This window comes from Ctenopharyngodon idella, chromosome 13 (assembly GCF_019924925.1).
Source record: "Ctenopharyngodon idella isolate HZGC_01 chromosome 13, HZGC01, whole genome shotgun sequence".
NCBI lineage: Eukaryota > Metazoa > Chordata > Actinopteri > Cypriniformes > Xenocyprididae > Ctenopharyngodon > Ctenopharyngodon idella.
This window is the reverse complement of record NC_067232.1, coordinates 26,020,275-26,043,796: the sequence shown is the minus strand read 5'-3', so window position 1 is coordinate 26,043,796 and position 23,522 is coordinate 26,020,275. Positions and strand designations below refer to the sequence as shown.

The 23,522-nt window shown below is 35.7% G+C and overlaps 3 protein-coding genes and 1 long non-coding RNA gene across 6 annotated transcripts in view; 1 reads left to right on the top strand and 3 right to left on the bottom strand.

The window, feature by feature from the left end:
• Positions 1-5,691: 5,691 nt before the first annotated feature.
• vent (ventral expressed homeobox) lies at positions 5,692-7,243 on the bottom strand. Its single transcript, XM_051917856.1, has 3 exons — positions 7,111-7,243; positions 6,830-7,029; positions 5,692-5,964 (listed from the first exon to the last, which is right to left on the bottom strand). The coding sequence occupies exons 1-3, from the start codon at positions 7,241-7,243 to the stop codon at positions 5,731-5,733; spliced, it is 567 nt and encodes a 188-aa protein (XP_051773816.1). The 3' UTR covers positions 5,692-5,730.
• Positions 7,244-10,264: 3,021 nt separating this feature from the next.
• Positions 10,265-11,450, bottom strand: vox (ventral homeobox). The gene is made up of 3 exons (XM_051917622.1): positions 11,096-11,450; positions 10,768-11,000; positions 10,265-10,642 (listed from the first exon to the last, which is right to left on the bottom strand). The coding sequence occupies exons 1-3, from the start codon at positions 11,343-11,345 to the stop codon at positions 10,400-10,402; spliced, it is 726 nt and encodes a 241-aa protein (XP_051773582.1). The 5' UTR covers positions 11,346-11,450; the 3' UTR covers positions 10,265-10,399.
• A 105-nt stretch (positions 11,451-11,555) lies between these two features.
• LOC127525226 (uncharacterized) lies at positions 11,556-14,823 on the top strand. The gene is made up of 2 exons (XR_007933284.1): positions 11,556-11,684; positions 12,921-14,823. It is a non-coding gene; the product is annotated as an uncharacterized LOC127525226 (long non-coding RNA).
• An 814-nt stretch (positions 14,824-15,637) lies between these two features.
• The window catches only part of LOC127525224 (kinase non-catalytic C-lobe domain-containing protein 1), a 46,250-nt gene continuing 38,365 nt past the window's right edge, over positions 15,638-23,522 (bottom strand). For all 3 annotated transcript variants that reach the window (XM_051917620.1, XM_051917619.1, XM_051917621.1), the window contains 6 exons: positions 22,800-22,882; positions 21,268-21,406; positions 20,974-21,096; positions 20,514-20,573; positions 19,514-19,671; positions 15,638-17,271 (listed from right to left, as the gene is read on the bottom strand). In XM_051917620.1, coding sequence (XP_051773580.1) covers positions 17,040-17,271; positions 19,514-19,671; positions 20,514-20,573; positions 20,974-21,096; positions 21,268-21,406; positions 22,800-22,882 — 795 coding nt within the window. In that variant the 3' untranslated portion in view covers positions 15,638-17,039. The remainder of the gene's footprint in view (positions 17,272-19,513; positions 19,672-20,513; positions 20,574-20,973; positions 21,097-21,267; positions 21,407-22,799; positions 22,883-23,522) is intronic.

The following is a 23,522-nucleotide window of genomic DNA, read 5'->3' as shown; positions in this document are numbered from 1 at the left end:
AGAGTGGGAGACCCTGACAGATAAGAAACATTACAGCCATCAGAGAACGCTGTGTCCCAAAATCTCTGCTTTCCTCCTGCCTTTGACGTCCAGGCTCCAGATAGTGACCATCTGCCCCAAAACAGCACCATGACAGGCACCTGTGCCAACCAATGCCAGCACCCCATCCGCTAAACAATGTGTTGTTTTTGTGCTAAATTTAAGATTGCAGGAGGAGGAGGAGGAGGAGGAGGGCCGAGACTCAGTGTTGCAAACAGTTACTGTGTCTTCCTGAAACATCTTCAAGGTCTCGCCTAAGGAATAAATTCCCAGAGGATCAGTTTTCCAGAGGAGATCGTCCTGGTGTGGAGTTCGGTAAGCCACGCTTTTTTAGTCTCTATATGAGCAACAACAAATGTCTTTCTGTTGATTATGCTTTCAGTTTAACTATGTTTAACTTTAATGAATGGGAGGAAGCGCATGCATAACTTGTCAAAAGTTTGGACTGAATTTATGTTGCTCATGAGTTTACTATGACTCTTAAAAATAAAGGTTATTTATTGGCATTGATGGTTCCGTTAAGAACCTTTAATATCAAAGGAATCTTCTTTATAATGGAAGAAGGTTCTTTAGATTTTTAAAATGTTTTTTAAATGTTCCGAAATGGAATGGAATGGAATGGAACTGATCACTGAACGGTTCTTTGGGGAACCAAAATGATTTTTTGATGCTGTTCACTTTATTTAAACAATTGATTTTGTATCAGGTTTCTCTTTCAAACATGATTGCTTCATGTTAAATGGACTTGAAACAGTTTAACATTTTGAAAAGGACATGTTTCAATCAAGTAGCTTGACCAAAACAAACAAACAAACAAAAAAAGGGCCTGTTTTTAATAGTGCCCTCCAAACTTGTATATGTTTACTGATGTATTTTTCTCATTTTGAGCATTATAATTATGTTTTAATAATGTTGATCTGTCTCTCATTGTCTCAATCTTTCGAGGTGTTCCCGGCTTCCCGTCTGACTCCACTCGCTGTTCCTTTTTCCTATGCATATACCTCTTTGAGATGTAGCTTTAAAGAGGCATAGGGCATGGGAAAATGGGGCGGCAGAGGTATTCCACCCGAGCGTCACCTGCAGGAGCGTTCAGCACACCGGGGATCATTAAAACTAATGATGCTGACACCATCTGAAAATGTGTTTAATCTTCAGTTTTAGATGCAAAATAAAAGTCAATGTGAGTTCCACTGACTTGTTTAATTGAATAAAGTGGGTTGGAAGGATTCTCAAGTGTGTTTGGACTTCATTTTTTTTGCCTGGCTTGTTTGGTTTGTCTTCTTTTGATAATGACTAAATAAAAAGATAATTTTTTCTGCTCTCAGTTTTTTCTAATCATGCAATAAAATGCAAAATAAAATAAATATGATAAATAACATAACATAAGACTATTACACTTTCAAAAAACAAACTATATCATATATTGGTCAACATGGTATAAAAAACCATGCAATAAAATAAAATGCAATAAAATGCAATAAAATAAAATAAAATGCAATAAAATGCAATAAAATAAAATAAAACAAAATAAAATAAAACAAAATAAAATAAAATAAAATAAAATAAAATAAAATAAAATAAAATAAAATAAAATAAAATAAAATAAAATAAAATAAAAGCCTTTTACCACACTAATTTATTTTTTATATGCCAATATTTTTTTTAGATATTATAAACTCAAACTACATCATATATTGGTCAAAATGGTAGCAATGAGATGGTAAAAATGCAAATTCAAATGAAAAACATTAATAAAGCTGTCGTCATATATAAAAATAAATATAAATACATGACGACATTACTTTTATTAGTGTGTGTGTGTGTTAGTTATGTTTTGTCAATCTTTTTACCACATTATTAAAAAGCTCTATTTACCCCATAATTTGTGGATCCTCCTGATAAACGTCTACAAACAGGAATGAGCTTCAGTCGTTCATGTCATTCACTCTTTCTTTCTGTCTAAATTAAGGACTCTGCAGCTTTTCATGCAGTCAACTAGAAAATCAGTCTGTCTAGCACAGTAAAGGGATGATAAATGGAGAGCTCATATACAGGTATCATGGGAACAGGCCTGAGGAAATCATTACATCAAATCAAAGACAGCAAGTGTCCGCAGACGGGCTGCTTCCCTCCTGCGCTCATTACAGCAGCTGTGCTCCTCCTCATCCTCCTCATCCTCATCACCGGCCTGCTGAGGAAACACAGACACTGTCTGCTACTCCAGTCTTAATCTTTTGTGTCACAGAGAAAATCAAGTCAAATCTGTTTGTGCAGCAACATTTGTGTGTAAACAGTATTTCTAGCTGGATCTTCAATTATATCTAAGAAGCCCATTTCTGACACATAAGAAAAAAATAATGCTTTTGTAAGTCATAATTATTACATAAAAGTCGAAATTGACATACCAAATCGAAATTATGACTTTAAGACTAAAATTATGACCTTAAAAGTCATATTACACAAAAAGTCATAAATTCGACTTTTAATGTCATCGTTTTGACTTTCTAATCTCATTTTTATGAATTTTGACTGTCATAATTTCTATTTTCTCATTTTTTACTTTTTAATGTCATAATTATTACTTTTTAAGTCATAATTTCGAGTTAGTATGTCATAATTTTGACTTTTCATCTCATAAATACTACTGTCATAATTTTGATTTTTTATGACAGCTATTTTTTTTTACTTTTAATGTCAATTTTTTATCTCATTATTGATTCACTGTCAATTTCAACTTTATCTCATAAATATTACTAATATAATTTTGACTTTTTAAGTCATAATTTAGACTTAGTATGTCAATTTCAATTTGTCTCAATTTTGATAGTTTAATGTCATAATGGTGGTTTTAAGTCATAATTTTAACTTGTCATAATTTCGATTTTTCATCTCATAAATACTACTGTCATCATTTTAACTTTTTATGTCATAGTTATAAATTTTTTAACTTTTGAAGTCAATTTCGACTTTTTAATGTCATAATTTCAATTTTTCATCTCATTACTGATTCACTGTCAATTTCAACTTTTCATCTCATAAATATTACTAATATAATTTTGTCTTTTTAAGTCATAATTTTAATTTTTCTCATAATTCTCATAATTATGAATTATTTTGACTTTTTATAATCATAATTATCACTTTATATGTCATAATTTCAACTTTTTATGTCATATTACAATTTTCCAAAGCATGATTTTTTTTTTCATATGTGGCAGGAATGGGCTTCTGTAGAGATCTCATCATCATTTATACGGTTGTTTTTGGTGTTGTACAGTGCAGGGTTTCAACAGATGCACAGTCTCAGTGACTTGCATGACAATAGTAAATGTAGAGTGAATGTTTTGCATGATAGTTGTCTGAGATCAGCACCATCAACACGCTCATTAATCTCACAACAGCTGAATAATCACCAGTGAAAGAGCATTAGATCTATTCAGATCATCATATAGATTGATTTGATAATCATCCAGTTCACACGTTTTGTTTAGTTGAAGGCACACAGAAATGAAGCTGATGTACATTTCACACTCATACAGTAGGAGAGCACTGCCTCCCTGTGGCTCTCTGACCCAGTCTCTGACATCATTTTGCTCATGACATTAATGGAAAACATTTTACTAAAGAGTTCCTCATACCAACTGTGAGTACATAAACAGATGTGTTACTGTTACATTTGTGAACAATATGTTTTCCTGTGAATATGTAAATATAAGGCACACAATAATAAAAATACCATTTGACTTTCTCACCTTATTATCTGAGCAGATTAAATTTTTTTCAGACAAACCAAACCAGTCCTGAAATATAGGGTTACACACGCCTGCCTGAAACAAACACACAAACACACAAAATCTTTTAATATGTTCTGATTTTTTAATTATTGGCTTTTCCCAGGTTTCCCGAGCAAAACTTTTCATATATTGGTCAAAACGGTGTTTAGCAATTTGATAGTAAAAGTGCAAATCAAATCAAATCAGTAATTAAAAGCTAATGTCATTATGTTCATAATGTACACCCTAAAAATGCCGGGTTAAAAACAACCCAAGTTGGGTTGAAAATGGACAAACCCAGTGATTGGGTTGTTTTGACCCAGCGGTTGGGTTAAATGTTTGCTCAACCTGCTGGGTAGTTTTATTTAACTCAACAATTGTTCAAAAATGACTGTATTGTTGCTTCAAATGAACCCAAAGTATGTTGGAAATTAACATATATTAATGTGTTTAATAAATGAACATTTATTAATAAGTTTATTGAATAATAATTAATGTTCACCTTCTGATTATTATTGTTTCCTCTAGTAATTATGTGCCTCATTTTGGGTTCATTTTAAGCCAGACATATAGTAATTTCTAAACAATAGTTGGGTTAAATAAAACTACCCAGCAGGTTGAGCAGACATTTAACCCAGCTGCTGGGTTTGTCCATTTTCAACCCAACTTGGGTTGTTTTTAACCCAGCATTTTTTAGTGTACAAAAAGAAACTTATTAAAAATAAATTCACTGAAATAATTAGTCAGGGAAAAGCTTTTTTGTGTGTGTGTGTGTGTGTGTGTGTGTGTGTGTGTGTGTGTGTGTGTGTGTAGTAGTAGTAGACACTAGTCGCAATCTTTGAATGAAATAATATAACAAAATCCAAAGTAACATAAATAATAAAGCATTGAAGAATTGTATAGGCTTTTGTAACTGTATTTGTATGTTTAAAGAGACGTCACGTGTTCTGAGTGTGTTCGAGGTTTGTTGGCTTTATTAACACCTGATCTTCAGCTCACATTCACTCAATGATCAGGATCAGGGCAGACTTCATAGCGCCAGAGTTTGTCGCCTCTGCAGCGGGTGTGAACTTCTCCATTCAAACTCAACTGATCTCAGTGGATCTCAATCATCTGCTCGTTACAGTGGCTTTGATGTTCTTCTCAAGGTGCTAATGGCTCGAGAGCTTCTGTCGCGCTGGATCTGCCCACACGAGCAAATAAACACACTAGACCAGATGAGAGACTCATTGCTTTAGCGTACGCTCAAATCTGCGCCAATCTTCATATTTATAACAATGGTCTTTGTCATGTTCTAAGCAGGCGTACGCACGTTTTTTTGTGTGCGCGCGTACGTTCGTGCTCTGAATCACACGTACGCACATTTGAGGAAGGATGGTTTGTAGGGTTTCTACGCAACATTTTATGAATGAGGCCCCAGATACAGTCCCGACGCCAAACATATTGAGGTTTTGAGAATCAAAAACAAGAGCATTATGATTAATTGGCCACCATATATAGGAAAATATATAGATTTCAGTCACTAGCAAATGGGACATTAATTAATTAATCACTATATAGGCTACATCAAAGTTTACATTTATGCATTTTGATGAATTTATGAGTATGACTATGTAATAACGGTTTGATATTGGTGTCCTACATTTTATTGATTTCATATTATTCTTTATAAAGTGATTAAATAATATAGACTCGACTGATAATTAAAATTACTGCAAACGCCTGATAGAGTCAGCGCATTATTTGTTTATTTTCTTCATATTTTGCGTAAAGACAATATTTATGTACATACATATAGATGTTTATATATAGAACTACATACAGTGCTTGCTTCTAAATTTTACTTACAAAACCCCCCTTTTGGGGCACTTTTTATATTACATCTAGATTACAGATCATTTCAAATCAAAGAAAATGTTTAAAAGTAACAGGGAGCAAACAGCAGCGGGTGGAGGTGCTGCTGCTGTTGCGGCACTGGAATCCGCTGCAGTGCACGCGCGGGGTAATAGAGGCGCGAGCGCTGTCCGCTCATGGCGTGGTGCTGAAATGACGTCACCGGGGGCAGAACAGACGGTACAAAAAACTCCGCAGCGCGCATGTCCTGAACCTCCCGCTTCAGCTTCATCCGTCTGTTCTGGAACCATGTTTTCACCTAAAATACATATATACATATTGAAATAAATATCAGTGTCGAAATTCAATTCTCAAAGAGCACATTTAAAAACAAGAAGAGTTCAACCAAAGTGCAATACGCTTTTAATCACAAAACTCTATTATCTATCTATCTATCTATCTATCTATCTATATATATATATATATATATATATTCAGGTTGATTGGGACACTTTTTGCCACTGGGAAAAAGTGTCCCAAATCAACCTGAATTCAGATGTTAAAAATGCAAATTCTAAATAAATAAATAAATTTATATAATTTTTTAAAAATAAAATAAAATAAAGTAAAATAATACAAAACTTGTACATCCCATTATTACCTGCATATACAATGGTAAACATGGTATCTATAATGAGATTCAAAATAAATAATAAATAAATTTATATAATTTTTAAAATAAAAAATAAATAATTAAACACTAATGTTTTTAATGTTTATGCTTTAAAATAAAAAAATAAAAATCCAGTATTACCTGCATATATATTGGTAAACATGGTATCTATAATATGAGATGTTAAAAATGCAAATTCAAAATAAATAAATAAATAATTTTTAAAATAAAAAAAAATCCATAATTAAACACTAATGTTTTTGTTTATGCTTTAAAATAAAATAAATAATAAAATAGAGTAAAGTAAAAATAATAATAATAATTAGAGAAATGTACAGCCTAAACTTAAAACTTATTCAAAAGCTAAAATATAAAAATGTTTTCAAAAACTGATCTGACATTAAACTGAAGCTTGTTCTAAAGTTTAGGGCCTACAAATAGAAAATACATCAAATCATTTAAAATATCACAAGAATTACGGCATAAACACGTCAGCTTCTCTCATGCATACCTGTGTTTCAGACAGATGCAGCTTTTCTGCTATTTTCCGTCTCTGAGTCGCTCCGAGGTATTTGTGTTTGCTGAAGGTTTTCTCCAGGCGCGAGATCTGCTCGGAGGTGAACTTGGTTCTGACGCGGCGCTGCGGCCCGGATTCTCCTTCACTGTCTTCACCCACATCGCTCTCAGAGGCCGATGTGTACCCACAACTATCTGATGAGATGGGAAGAACCTGTTAGATGCGTTTCAAAAGCCAGAATTACCCGGATAGCGCGGTGAGAGAGTCATACTCACTTGTAGGGGAAGACGGGGCCTTGTTCTCCACTTCTCCAATCAGATGGAGCGCTTCTGTTGCACATGGTTTGTGTGAATTATCCTGGTCATGGAAACTCTGGGACAACCACTCCACGGAGAACTTCTTGGACATGATGTTTCCTCTTAGTTGACAATGTCTAAACACAATTTGATCAGCTGTAGTTCCTCTGCTCAGGCCTGACTTTATGAAGGTCATTTGCATGCGTAAAGAGACTCTCGGCGGAATTATAACTCTGTGATGGGTGTTGTAATTGAAGCTAATATATGTCGCAATGGGCTTGTTCACACGTTCAGAGTACTTGTGATATCCAGGCGCCACCGTGTCTGAGCACCTCAAGTACCTGAGAAGAACAGATGAATAATCATCAGCGCTGATCCACATTGATACAATCAATGGTCATCCACTCAAGACAAGACATAATCCATCGGCCGATAATGTGAAGATGAAAGAGTGAAAGAGTGGCTTTGGGTGGATCGCTGTTTTACTTACAGTCGGATTAAGTCTTGATCCCCATTATAGTTGAATCTGTAGTTCCAATCTATGTAAATTCAGAATATGCGTGTTTATTGCATTAAATCATTAAATGCGTTTTCATTTGGACATCATGGGTGTGGAATATTGGCCTTTTGCAGAAGCATACAGGCTCTCTATCCAAACCTGATGTCTACTGAGGGTGTTTCTCCTCTTTTGTCTTCTGTCAATGAGAACTACATGGTGCTGATCGAGAGGAAAAGAAAAAAAGTGTTTGATGTCGAATGGCGAAGATTTAAATGCGTCTCTGGCGCCTCACAAACTTCTGCGAGTCCCACGAGTTTGCGCTGGAGAATTTCATATATTTTAAATGAGATATACCAATGAGATATACTGCATGCACACAGGTTCAATTTAATTAAACATAAAGTCTTATATTACAATAATAAATGGGTTTAGGATTTACTTTCTTTGCAAGTAAATTGTACAAATAATTACATAGAAATGGCAAGTAACTCTTTGAATTTTGAAGTAGAAAGGCTGAAATAATATTTTGCCTGTAAAACTCTTGAATAATCTTGATGACTGATGGCATTATTAATCAAGAAACCAAATAGCAATAATGCAACTTCAAGAAAAAGGAATCAAAAGTCTTTGCTGAACCTTAATAAACACATAATATAATATTTGAGCCCGATCTCATGAAAGTGCGTATCAGTTTTTCTGACACGATTTTCTGTTTCTGTTTGGCGTGTGTTTGATGTGCATATAATATGCACTTTTCGGCGTGCATATGATACGCAATTTTTTTCGGCCTGCATATGAAAAAGTTTACATCCCCGACTCTTAATGCGTCGCGTTTCTTTCTGGAGCATCAGTGAATGTTTGAACCTGAAAAGATGGATGTCAGAATCATACAGTCACTGCTGAAAAGGGTTCAAATATGCAAAAGATGCTGGAAAACTGAGGAATCTGAAGGACCTGGAGGATTTTTCTGAGGAACAGAGCTTAGTTTAACTGCTCAGAACAAACAAGAGATTCATGAACAACCATCACAACACACACACAAAAAACAAAAAAAACAAAAAAATAAAAAAACAGTCGTGGATCATCCAGGTAACCACACACAGTATTAAGAATCAAGGGTATGTAAACTTTTGAACAGGGTCATTTTTATAAATTCAGCTATTTTTTGTCTTGTGGACTTTATGTAAACAACTGTTATGTGAAATGGTTTATTCAGGACAGTACTAAATAAAAAAATAACATGCAATTTTCATGATCCTTCTTATTTTGTTAAAATGATTCACATTTTTCCAGATTCTGCAAGGGGTATGTAAACTTTTGAGCCCAACTGTATATGATGCGCAGTTTTCGGCGTGCAAATAAAACGCCCCTATCACCACTAATCCTACCCATTGCGTATCATATGCATGCAAAAAGTCATTTCAGTTTATAAATAGCACGCCAAATACAAACCCACGCAGTGCTAGGAGATGATGTTGAATATTTTGGGTTGGACTGAAAAAGACCACATTGTTGTGAGATATGCCTCAATGATGGTATGAAATAATGACTTAGTCACGCGTTATGAGCTGTATGATTGATTTTATTGAAGTTATTGACCTCGATTGGCCTTCAGTAACCAGGTCTAGTTAGTTTTAATGTTATCACGGAGCTGATATTACAGGGCAATCAATAAATGCATCTCCACTGTAACAACACGGTCAACGTGAACACACACACACACACACACACACACACACACACACACACACACAACCCAGACATGATGGAGCCAGTCTCTAGGGATTATGTGGCGAGTGTAAACTCATCAATGGGCGACTTAATTAGGACTAATTGTTGACCATGATCTGCTCGTTATGTCTCGTTTGAAGTGCGGCGGAGACAAACAGAATGAGTTGACACGCATATGAAAGCGCGGTATGAGGCTGTGGCGCAGCGGCTCCTGAGGATCAATAGCCTGGCCTGGTTTGTTTAGGGTTTCTTTGGCGCCTACATTTGATTTAAATAAATCTCACTCATATTATTGTAGGTCTTCCTTATCCCAATGTGCACAAATGGCATCATGTTTGCCCTAAATTCTTCAAGGACTAATGCAGCACCGTAGCAATATTAAAAGAACCATGCGTATTGTTATTTGGATATAAAAGTCTTGATGTACATTGTAGGTTTCTGTGTGGGTTTTCAAGCAAATGAAGACAATAAAAAGTTCTAAAATGGTGTAAAACCATCTGGTTATCATTTGAACCTTTATTTTCTGAAGTTTATTTATGCTATACCATATATAGTCACTAATATCAACTGGAATATGTTGCTTTTCATTCTTTTTCAAATTTGTACTGGGTTTAAAAAGAGACGATTTTTCTTTCATCCCATGTGTTGAGATATTTTAATGTTTTACGCATGAGGTAATGCCACAACTGAGCCATGAAACGTGGTTGTGACGATCAATAAATGGCTTTAACTTACAAAATGAATGTGGAATGATCCAAGAAAACTCCTAAATAATGTCTAAATAAACTAAGATAACTAAGATAAAGCGCGTTTGAGCAGATTCTTCAGATCTAATCACTCTATCAAATGTGAACTTTAAGCTTGTAAAGTTCGAACAAACCATCAAGCAAACTTTGGCATAAACATACTTTATTTCATAAATAAACTCTTCTTTTTACTTAAACATTTACCTCGCTATAATTTTTTTACAAACTGTACAGATATTGCACACAGAATGTGATTTAAGTGTTTTAAAGCAAAGAGTCTTTAAACGCGTCTTCAGTAGTAATGTTGCCTTGGCATCATGAGGTGATGATGAGGAAGATGTGGCATCATGTGCTGCTGCGACGGGATCTGATGCATCAGAGGGCCTTGAGGAAACGGAAGTCGCTGTCTGTCGTAGCAGTGGTACTGAACCGGGTGCACGTGCGGCAGAACCATCGGAGGCAGCAGATAGTCCGCGCGCATCTCCTGCACCTCGCGCTTCAGCTTCATCCTGCGGTTCTGGAACCAGGTTCTGACCTGACGAGCAAAGCGCATGCGTATTTAAAAATATGTTCTATTGTTCACAGCTTTGGAGAAAGCATTTACTGAATGTAAATAAAGTACCAAAATGAAGATTATAAAGTTTGATAAACGCGTCTCACCTGTGTTTCTGACAGATTGAGCTTCAGGGCTGTTTTCACTCTCTCTCCCGCATCCAGATATTTGTGCTTGTTGAAGATTTTTTCAAGCTTGTCGATCTGTTCCGGTGTGAATTTGGTTCTGATTCTGCGCGTCGCGCCATCTTTCTCCACGTCGTTTCCATCTTCGACTGACGCGCATTCAGACGCGGCCGCTTCACTCTCATAACCGGATGAATAACCGCTGTTTTCTGAAACTGAATGATGTATAACGTTAAAACACGCTCAGTTGTCATTTATACTATCAATAGAAATTAATCGAAATCGATTTGTGAAGTCAATGAGTACTTACAGCTTGGAGATGAGCAATTTCTTGGTGCAGCCGGAGTTATGGCTTCTTTGTTGGATTCTGGTTTCTGTTCAGCTTTGGTGACCTTTGGTTTTGGCTGCAAATAAACCTTGTCATAAGACGTCGGGGGTCTCGGCTGAACCACACACGGCACGTGAGGCCTGTGCGTCTTTTTCTCCGGCTCCAGAACTGCTTGAGGCGCCGAATCATGAAAGCTTTGAGCGAGCCAGTCCACAGAAAACTTCTTCACCATGATTGCTGTTTGTATTTTCTCCGAGCAGAGGAAGTGAATCTATCCGAGTACAATCCAAGAGTGTTTGCCAGGCCTCCAGAAGCGGCCTCCATATATATAGCTCGTCCCGGGATCACATTAACATATGCATGGAGGAGTTAACGCCTGATCGATTCTCAATCATTAGGCCTAATGGCTCGTTATTGAAGTCTTTACATATCCTGTGATTGTGTGAAAGCCTGGCGCCAGCTTGTCTGTGAGAACCTCTGGCTCATCCAGCTGTCTGCATCCTCTTCAAACAGAGATGAGTGTCAGAACAACTGGATCCAGAGTGGCGCGTTTATGTGGAAAACTGCAGCGGTAATAATGGAAACTTGAAGCTTTAAGGGTAGAAACGTAAAAAAACAACAACAACAAGCTGAAACGGCCAGAAAACGTTTTAAATGTTTTATACAAATATTCAAGATATTCCCAATAATTAATCATGGTATTTGACTTAATTTGCCTTCAGACCTCTGTATTATTAAACTACCAAATAAACAGAATTATAATATATGGGGTGAATTCAGGGTGATTGGGACACGTTTTGCCATTGAGATGAATTGGAATAGTGTCCCAATCAACCTGAAATCACCCTATATTATCATTTTGTTTAATATATATATATATATATATATATATATATATATATATATATATATATACCTTTATAGTAAAACAGAACAACAGTAGAACATAGAAGAAAATAAAACATTTCTAAAAAAAAAAAAAAAAAATGGTCAGAACATTAAAATAAATAAAAAATAAAAAAAACAAATATTTTTTTTATAATTATCTTATATTCAAACCTCTGTATTATTAAATAAACTACAAATAAAATAAACAGAATTACAATATACATTATAATTTTGTATATATATATATATACATATATATATATATATATATATATATATATATATATATATATATATATATATGTAAAGTTAAATATGTTAAGCTAAAAATATAATGTGCATATAAAATATATATTTGGCAATGTATACCTTTATAGTAAAATAGAACAAAACAATAGTAGAAAACAGAAGAAAGTAAAACATTTCCAAAACATTAAAATAAATAAAAAATTAAAACAAATAAAAAAAAAAACTATATATATAATTTTTTTATATATATATGTTAAGTTAAAAATATAATGTGCATAAAATATATATTTGGCAATATATACCTTTATACATCTGTTCCTAAAATTTATTATTTGACGAATTTTGCTTATATATCAGCCTCTAAATAATATTTAGGTTTTTATGACTTACTCTGTTCCGTGACATCATTGGAAAATATAAATCCTGCGATTCTAATAAAAAAAATTAATAAAAACTTTATTTTTTCTACGACTTTTCAACATATCTGCTCCTACATCCTGGCATTTGACAAACTCAGCCTCTAAATACTATTTTAGGGTTTTTATGCTTATTCTATTGTGACATCAGTGAAAAAACAAAACAAAAACTATGTGTTGCTTCAAGATAAAAAAAAAAAGTAGTTTCTCTTTGTATAGCCTATGTAAGTTTCTGATATGTGTCTGTGTTTCAGAACAGTGGAAACAGAGGTGTGACGTCACTGCGGTTCAAATGGCCCTGCATTAACACATGCTGATGTCCCGCGGAGCCTCTGGCGCCACCGTCTCAGCGTTTGGTGACATTGGCAAACATCACGGATCAAAGGGATTACAGTAGCAACACAATTAACTTTGATTGACCAGCAGTTCAAATGCAAATTCACACCCGGACAAGCTTAAGGCCTGATCCACTGACTCAACTCAACAACTCAGGCACACTGAAAATATACTTGCACCAATAACCTACAACTGGGCAACACTTGCACTGATTTCTTTATAATGGACTAAATTTGAATTATGCATATGCATAAATGTGCACGTAGGCCTGTGCATATTTAATGCTGCAACAATGTAAATCTTAAGTTTACCACGCAATACGGCAATCCGAGTATCTATATATCCAGCAACTCAATTCAAAAGTCTTCATAGAGGCCTAATTATGTTTATTTGAGGTTTCATGATCAAACAAAACAGCACAGATTGTGATTCAATAATATTCGCGATAATCAGAAATAATGGCATGTGAAGCAGCTTTGCAACAGAGGTCTGCAGTTAATCAGGGCTTTGGCGTTATCTGACTGTATTTGAATGTCTGTGAATGAGAGACGGAGCCTTTGAAAGGATCGTTTAGCTGGACAATGACGATAACGGCATGTTGACTGTTTCCTTTATCAATGATCTATAGTGCAGGAGGCTCGAGCTCTTTGACTCGCAATTAAAGCCTTTATCTGAAGCGCTTTGATCCGTCACAGAACAATGAGGAGGATCCGCCGCGCGCCACTGCGCCTCCGGGGGCGCGCGTTTCCTCGCCTCCGCGTGAAACTCCGAAACAAACCGCAGAGCTCGAACGCTCATTATTTAATTCGGATAAGATATCATGGCTTCCAAGAAACGAGCAGATCTGTGAAGGTCTGAAAACAATTAATCTCGTTTAATGGTCAGACAGTCTCACATCAGAGGCTCAAAAACAAAAACATTTTCAGCAAAAAAATAATAAAAAATCACGCGAACAGTGTTACTGAATAAAATATGAAGGATTGTGAGTGTGATGATGCTTTTTGCATAAACAAGAAGGTCATATCCAGTAACTGAGATTTCAACTGAGAGCTATTTTGTTTACAGTTTAGTAATACACAGGGTGAATTGCCGTAAAGTGGGACATATGTAAATACATACCGGTGAAACTATATGGGTTAGACAAAGCTGAGGTGCCATGTGATCAAAATCACATAACCTCTCAAATGTCAGGTCATATATGAAGGTGGAGCAAATCATCAAACGGGGAGCACCTCGAAATCCACCCAAAGCTCAATGTTAAGGAGTATAAGTTCATTTTAAACAAAACAGTCCTGGTACTTTTTGATCCAATGTGCTTATGAAATGTTTGCCCATCAAAAATATTATAACTTTGTATGTATAAACTATATATTTTATATTTTTTTATATTTTTTTATATTTTTTTTCCCAGTGACCCACTTTAGGAAATGTGGTTTCAAAAAGTGGGACGGTACTTCAGTCAGTGAAAATGTGTGGTGGGGCATGGTTTGTGGGACAAAAATGGTTATTTACAGGGTTTTAGTGATGTTATGCAATAATAGAATGATTAAACGTATTTAACTGCAGTTCACAGCACGTTCATGAATTGTGACTCATGAAGGTTGAATCTAGCCTAAAGTTTGTTCAAGCCGTTTTTTTTTCTTTGCAAGTTTTTTAATTTTGCTTTTTAATTAGGCCTAGGCTATGTTTGTTTTGGTTGTATGTGTTTGTTGTTAAGTAAAATGAACTAGAGACAATGTTATGTTATTTGGGTCATTGATGTATAAGGTTTTTAACAGTGTAAAAAAACATAATGGAGATATAATAAATTTTGAAGTTTTATTAAGTGTTAAGTGTTTTTATAATCTATTAACACTGCTTTTGTCATTTTTTACAAGATGGACAAAATTTGTCACCAAAAAAGTCATTCGGTTTAACAAAAATTTCGGTTTTACCGAATGACACTTTTGGTTATACCGAATGACTGATATTTTCAAACAATGCTAACAGGCTGATATCTAGCTAGCAAAAGGACAATCAAACAGTGGTTCAGAGCGTGAAAGTCACGCGATTTCAGTAAACAAGGCTTTGTTACGTCACAAGTGTTTCGAAACATTTTGAAATTTCAATGGTTCACGTGACTTTGGCAGTTTGATACACGCTCCGAACCACTGATTCGAAACAAAAGATTCGTAAAGCTCAGAAGCTTCATGAAGCAGTGTTTTGAAATTGCCCATCACTAGATATTGTTGAAAAGTCATTATTTTGTTATTTTTGGTGCACAAAAAGTATTCTCGTCGCTTCATAACATTAAGGTTGAACCACTGTAGCCACATGAACTGTTTTAAATACGTCTTTAGTAGCTTTCTGAACGTTTGAAATTAATTAATTATCTTGCTGTCAATGCAGGCCTCACTGAGCCATCGAATTTCATCAAAGATATCTTAATTTGCGTTCCGAAGATGAACGAAGGTCTTACGGGTGTTGAACGATATGAGGGTGAGTAATAAATGACAGAATTTTCATTTTTGGGTGAACTAACCCTTTAACACTTCTATAATTTATAATCCTGCACTGTAAACAATGTGCTTCTTGTCTAAATCAGCTGGTTTTATTCAAGTCTAAAATATTATTCATAGACTGAAACCTGGAGACATCAGGTATATTTACATTTATTGGTTAAGCCACGCTTTTATCCAGAGTGACTACATTAACAAAAGATCAGGAGCCAGTTACAACAAACACCTTAAGTTAGGAAAATCCTTATTGATAATATGCTTACAATTCAAACCAAAGGTTTTCTTAAAGAGGACCTATTATGCTTTTTTACATCTGTCTTTAGTGTGTAATGTTGCTGTTTGAGCATGAAAAACGTTTCCAAAGTCCCTCCAGCAGGAGTTATTCTCTATATCAGTGTCACTGTTTCTGAACTCCCTGAAACGCCTCCATTGTAGTCTTGAGTTTTCTTCCGGGAACATGTCACAATATTGCTCATTTAAATAATTCATACGCAGAACAAAGGGGCGGGGCCTGATTGAGTTAGTTAGTAGTGTGTTGAAACTGACGGTTATGGTAAGGGGTGGGACATTTCCCAAACACGCTTGAAGCGCTTGACCAATGACAACACACTGCTCCAACTGACCAATCAGAGCACATTGTGCTTTTCAGAATGAGGGGCTTCATAGAGACAGGAACTAAACAGAGTGTTACTGACAGACTGGGAAGAGAGGAGCTGCAACAATAGAGAATATGAGGAAAATAATGAACATTTAAGCATGAAAACCTGTTCTAGTAGAGCCCAAAAAGAGCATAATAGGTCCTCTTTAAAATATAGGGCTGTTACGACAGGGAATAAATCAGGCAGAAATAATTTTCACTCAGAGGGACCATGTTAAGTTCAATTCTAATGAGTAAGACGCATAATAATATGCATGTGAACTTTAAAACAGGGAAATGACAAAAGTGTCCCAATTTAAAGAACATTACAAAATGGAGAGATGCAAATGCAACAAGTTAAATTATACTCAAATTTATGCACAAAATATGTCAGTTTTCTAAGATTACTTTACCACGGTGTAGAAATATAGTCTATTTTTAAAAGTATAATACTTTTCTCTATTCTCTGGAGGAGTTTCAAGCGCCTCGATTTCAAAAGGTTGAATCTTAACTAAAATGTATTAATATAATTAATCATTTCTCAATAATTATCATCAATAAATCTATATATAACCAGACTAAATTATTTGGTTGTGTAGCTGTCAAAAAACTTGATTAAAGTCTTTGTCCTTTAAAGTGAACCATCCATTCATCAAACGGAAACTGGTTTGTATGAGCATGTTATACTGAAGCGAAGGCTGGTAAAGATGCGTAACCAAGTCCTATTAATGAGGAAATCCATCAGTTAAAACACTCACGTCCTGTGCAATCCCAGTATCTATGTTTTCTGGCACAGAATTCCTCATTAGTATCCGTAAAGAGTCGACATGATACGGCTTGAGTTTCACAGGTGGTTTGCGTCCACATCTGTGCCATCTCGCTTTAGGACTGCGCTCGTTCGGTCACTGAAACGAGGCTTTGACTCTGCGCAGTGTGTCCTGGATCCTGTGTGCATAGCGATCGCTGGCCGTCTGGTTGAAGTTGGCATCGTTGTCGGAGGCGAGGAGGGGGACGTCACACTTGCTGAATCGTGCAATTCGCCCACGCAGGTACGACTGCAGCTCAAGGTCAGGAGGGTAGGAATAGAGATGCTCCTGAAACGCATGGATCTGACTGACCACACGCGCAATGTTCCTGAGAGGAGAGAAGCACAGCGTGTCACAAACAAGACTCAACACATCACATCCTTTATAGATGCCAGAGGGAATGGTCTAAAAAAGAATCATATTTTCACATTTTGCAGAAAATCTGAGTGGTGTTTGTAGGGCTGTACGATTAATCAAAATAAAACCGAAATCATATGGTGGCTTATAGTGCGATTATGAAAAGGCAAAGGCTGCATTTAATTAAATAAATACAAGCTCTGTGTGTTTCAGAGAGAAGCGCTGCTTTGTTTTCATTAACACACGAGCAGCTCATGAACTCAGAGCAGCACATACAACATAAAACATAAAACACGGTTCGCAGTAAACTGCTCCACACAAACTCATCTCTGCATCTGCTGAGAGTTTGGCTCACTTATAAGTGTGCATTTGAAAAGCAACATGCATCAATTATCTTCACAAACTTGGAATAAGAAGAAACCGTCTATTGTTTATAAAAGAGAAGCTTCCAGGGCTCCCTGACAAATTAAAATCCCGAGAAATGAAGACAGCCATTAATATTATAATTGTAATTTTAAACTTGTAAAATTATTATTATTATTATACTTTCCTTAAATACTCGGTATTTTAATTGTCAGGGAAAATGATTATATTTGATTTTATTTAGTAATTTTTTGTATATAGACAGCCATAAATATTGTAATTGTAATTTTAAAGTTGTAATGTAAAATACAATTATTATTATATTATATTATTTTCCTTAAATACTCAGTTTTTTAATTTTCAGGGAAAATGGTTTTATTTGATTTTATTAAGTAATTTTAATATTTTTATTTAGTAAGAATAAAAATAATAACAGTAGCAATAATAATAGTAATATTGTAATTTTACAGTTGTAATGTAAAATAACATATTACTTTTCTTAAATACTCAATTTTTTATTTTATAGTAAAATATTACAATGTTTCTTATTTTGTTTTTGTTTTTTAGTCATTTTTATATTTTTATTTAGTAATAATAATAAGGAACTTTCTGTAAAAGTTTGCTCTGACTAGTAAACACCTTTGAAACACCATTGGTCCGTATGGCTATGATGTAATAGGTAGGTGTGGCTATGAGGCCCCGCCTCTTTGAGGTGTGGATCTTCTCCGGTTCATTTTTTCTGTTCAGTCCGTCGAGGTCAGACGCGAATAGCTTTATAGTAGAAACTGAAGTTGTAATTCTAACTGAAAGTGGCACAGACTGTTTCGTTCATGTTTAATAGTAATCTATTGTGCTATATCTATAAGTGCTATATAAATAATCATGACATGACTGGACATACAATATCTACATCGCTGTGATCAGACACTGTTTCTCACCACTGTCATTATTGTTGTTTATTTTGTTATTGAGAGGAAAGTGTGCAGCACATATTTACATTTTCATCTAAATGTGGACGGCATTGGGATGTTCGCCGGTCACGTATTTTAATCTTCTTTTTACCCCTAAGAGAAGAACGAAAAAAGAACTTCGCCGTGATTATCTCGGGGCCTTTAAGAATCAACTCAATTCATAAATCATTGCAGTGAGTTTAAGTCCAGACAAAATTCTTTTTTTCAGCACAGTATTTAAATGTGTGTATGCAAGTGACCTGATTCTGTGCACCGTGAGCTACAGATGTACAACAACCAGCTGCGTGTCCACCTCCGAATCTGCCGACAAACACAGCCCTACGGGCACCTGGCATGGACTCATGTCCCCGGGCATAGGATTTCCAATCATACACCATCTGCTCCAAACTCATAACACACACACACACACCTGGAGAGCAACATACCAGCATGCAGCATCACCAGCTGCGTCATTACCGCCACATCTGACTGTCCGTGACCTTTGCCCTTAGCAGCTGTCTCTCCTGCAGTGTACGTGTGCGTGAGCAGAAGTTGAGTTGTGTAGGTACTATAGTAACGCGAATGCTTAAAGGGATAGTTCACCCAAAAATAAAAATTTTCCCATTATTTATTCACCCTCAAGCCATCCTAGGTCTATATGACTATCTTCTTTCAGACGAATACAATCAGAATTATATAAAAAAATATCCTGGCTTTTCCAAGCTTTATAATGGCAGTGAATGGGGGCTCAAGATTTTGAAGCCCAAAAAAGTGTATGCTAGACAGTCTATGCTAGAAGTATATTGGGGCCTTAAAAGAAGTTGCATCAAGTTGTGATGTCAGTTTGGACACAAGCGTCTGTTAGATGCATAAATGTAAATGTAAGTGCACTGATGAGACCTCAGTTTGGGCCACTTGTATGATCCGCTGGTCATGGTGAACGCGCCGATCTCCAGCTGCTGTACGTGCATGGCCAGGATGTGAGCGTCTGGGAGAGTCGGCCGCCCTCGACGCTTCCCTCCCTCCATCAGACACAGATTATCACTCTTCAGAAAGACCTGAAACAAGAGCCGAACTTATCATTAACAGACCTCACTATTCTCAGAAATTTTAGGATCTATGGGACTTAGTTCTGTAGCTCAAAAAAGTACAGCATGGTGCTAGCAACACCAAGGTCATGGGTTCAATTCCCAGAGGATGCATGAACTGATCAAACGCAAATCCTGAATGCAATGCAAGTCACTTTGAATAAAAGCATCGGACAAATGCATAAATGTATAATTTATTCCAAACAACATTAAAAATACAATTCACACAAACAATGGCTTCAATACACCTCTGTAATGATAAGCATGTTTTCAGACTCTGTTTAAAAATTAATTAAGCTAATATTTAGTAGGACACCAGACTCTAATGGTGAATGGCAATATAACATAGAATGTGCATAAGTACATAGTGCATAAGCGCATAGTGCATAAGTGCATAGTGCATAAGCACATATAGTGCATAAGTACATACGCGCATAGTGCATAATTACATAGTGCATAAGTGCATACGCGCATAGTGCACAAGCACATAGTGCATAAGTGCACTGTGCATACATTGTGCATAAGTACATAGTGCGTAAGCGCATATTGCATAAGCAAATAGTACATAAGTGCATAGTGCATAATTACATAGTGCATAAGCGCATAGTGTGTAAGCTCATAGTGCGTAAGCGCATAAATGCATAGTGCATAAGTACATAGTGCATAAGAGCATAGTGCATAAGTAAATAGTGCATAGTGCATAAGTACATAGTGCATAACTGCATAGTGTATAGAGCATCATTTGGAACGCAACTTGTATGTCGTGGTCAGTGTGTGAGTATGATAAGCTCTTCTGGATGCGAGCGTCTCACCTGCACAGCCCTGAGCTCCTCCAAAACCTCGCACACCTTCACCGACAGCTGCTTCCACGCCTGCCGTTCGACATACAAACCCAACAAAAGAAGGAGAACTGCTGTAAAACTAATTAAGATGGGAATAAGCATGGCTTATGAGATCCATTTATCATGCAATTTCATTTCACACCAAATATGATGAATACCGTTTTGTTTCTGCACAAAATGCTGAATGTATGTCGATTATAACCCTTTCATGCTTTTAAATAGGCTGCAAAATAGAGTTAGTGTTTAATCACTTTAAAGGAACATGCAATTAACATTTCAGCTGCTGGAGCTGGCAGATAAGATAAAGTAAAAATGCCAAATACAGTCGAGCTTATGAGGTTACGACTCTCTCAATGTGGGATAATTTATCACTTAGAGGGAACCGTGGCACGATTCGGAAAAAGGGATTACGTGCGGTTTCGTTTCTTACCGGTAATTGCCTTACAATCACATTCTCCAGCCCCGACAAAATCTGCATGGCGGTGGCAAAGTTTCTTGTCTCGTAGCAGTACTTGCCAACAGCAAGAAACCGAGTGAGTAAAGCCGTCTGTGCCTGAAAATAAAACACAAATACAATGAAATATTCAAACACACCTGACATTATGAAAAGTTAGCTTTAGTTAATGATAATAACCCTGCTTCAAAACTATTCTGTTGTGAACATTCAGTTTTATTCTTAACATTTGCATGATTTGCAAATGTTCAATGAAATCTGAGGAATCACCTTGACCGAGTCACAGATGACTAGTTCAGCAGAAACCCAGTTGGTGACCCAGTCTGCGTATGTGATGAGTCTCTGCAGCGGCCCCTCGGGCCCCGACACGTCCCTCAGGAACAGACTGCTGCCCTCTAGAGACATACACCTGACCAACACAGTGGAGCAGAGAGAGCAGGATTACATTGACAAATTACTAGCACACATACTGTATATACCTGAGAAGTTGCTTTAAAGGTACACTATGCAACTTTTGGCCCTCTAGTGGTTAAAAACAAAACTGCATGCATTTTGTGGAAGAACATTGTTTTGGTTGTGCTTAAAGGATTATTACACTTCAGAATTAAAATTTCCTGATAATTTACTCACCCCCATGTCATCCAAGATGTTCATGTCTTTCTTTCTTCAGTCGAAAAGAAATGAAGGTTTTTGAGGAAAACATTCCAGGATTTTTCTCCATATAGTGGACTTCACTGGGGTTCAACGGGTTGAAGGTCCAAATGTCAGTTTCAGTGCAGCTTCAAAGAGCTCTACATGATCCCAGAAGAGGAATAAGAGTCTTATCTAGAGAAACCATCAGCCATTTTCTAAAAAAAAAAAATTTGTATACTTTTTAACCACAAATGCTCGCCTTGACTGCTCTGCGATGCGCCACGCATTACGTAATCACGTTGGAAAGGTCACGCGTGACGTAGGCATTGTACCTGTTGAACCCCAGTGAAGTCCACAATATGGAGAAAAATCCTGGAATGTTTTCCTCAAAAACCTTAATTTCTTTTTGACTGAAGAAAGAAAGATATGAACATCTTGGATGATATGGGGGTGAGTGAATTATCAGGAAATTTTAAAATTTGAAGTGAACTAATCCTTTAATAGACACATCCTGCATGTCATGTGCAGGGCTCCATAAAATATTCTTAAATCAAGAAAAATTAAGTGAATTGTGCTTAAAAAAAAAAAAAAAAAAAAAAAAAAAAAAAATCTGCCATTGGAGTCAGGAAAATAATCTTGTTTTCCCTTTTGAATTAGGTTTATAGTTCTAACCGCATTGGCAGATATGTGTTTTTGTTTTAAGCATGAAATCAATTAATTTTGATGAATTTCATTGAACAAGCTTTAATATCTTCAGTCATTTTGCTTCTCCAGTAAATGTATCTTGATTTAAGAATGTTTAGATATTTGTGCTGGAAAACAAGACAGAAATACTGAGGAAGAACATCATTTTTGCAGTGAACATCAAGGTTTTAGGTGAAAATGAATTTTATGTATGTAAAATAGGCTGTGCGGTCACTGTTCTGCAGGTTTTTCACAATTTAAACCACCTTTGGTTTTTACAGGTTATTTAAATAGTCATGCGGTGTGTTAAATTAAAGTCAAATGAATTGTTAAATGAAGAATCAGAAAAAATTTTGAGACTTAATAAAGCAGATCATACAAAAGGACATATTAACATAACATTAACATAATATGTTAATTATCCTTTTACACACTTTTTTAAAGATCTGATCTTTAGTTTCAAAAAGTGCATAGTGGAAACTTACCTGGAAATGTTTCTGGAGTTTTCTGCCACCCCATGTGCTCTCGAGTTCAGAAAGTGAACTGGATGACAGTCCTGAAATATTTCCTACATAAATGACAGACAATGAATACAAATGCTGAATCAAAACCGTTATGTCATATGAGAGGTGATTACATCCTTTGACAAACTCTGTTTCAGATCCAGAATCAAGATATGGCGTGACAATAATACAATGATCATTTGTCTCCACCTAGAGGTAGATCAGGAAATAACAGTGTGAGATCAGAAAAATAGGGTGATCATGTCAAAACAAAAACAACAACAAAAAAAACAACCATAATGAAAATTAAAAAAAATGAGGACATTCATATATTTTGATATACACTACCAGTGAAATGTTTGGAATAATTAAGATTTTTAACTGAATAAAAGTCTTTTCTGCTCACCAAAGCTGCATTTATTTAATAAAAAATACAGTAAAAACAGTAAAATTGTGAAATATTATTACAATTTAAAATATATATTTTCTATGCGAATATATAGTAAACCCTAATTTATTTCTGTGATTAAAGCTGAATTTTCAGCATCATTACTCCAGTCTTCAGTGTCACATGATCCTTCAGAAATCATTCAAATATGCTGATTTGCTGCTCAATTATTATTGATGCTCAATTATTGATAATAATAAGAACCATTATTAATGTTGAAGATAGTTTTTTATTCTTAATATATTTGTGGAAACCGT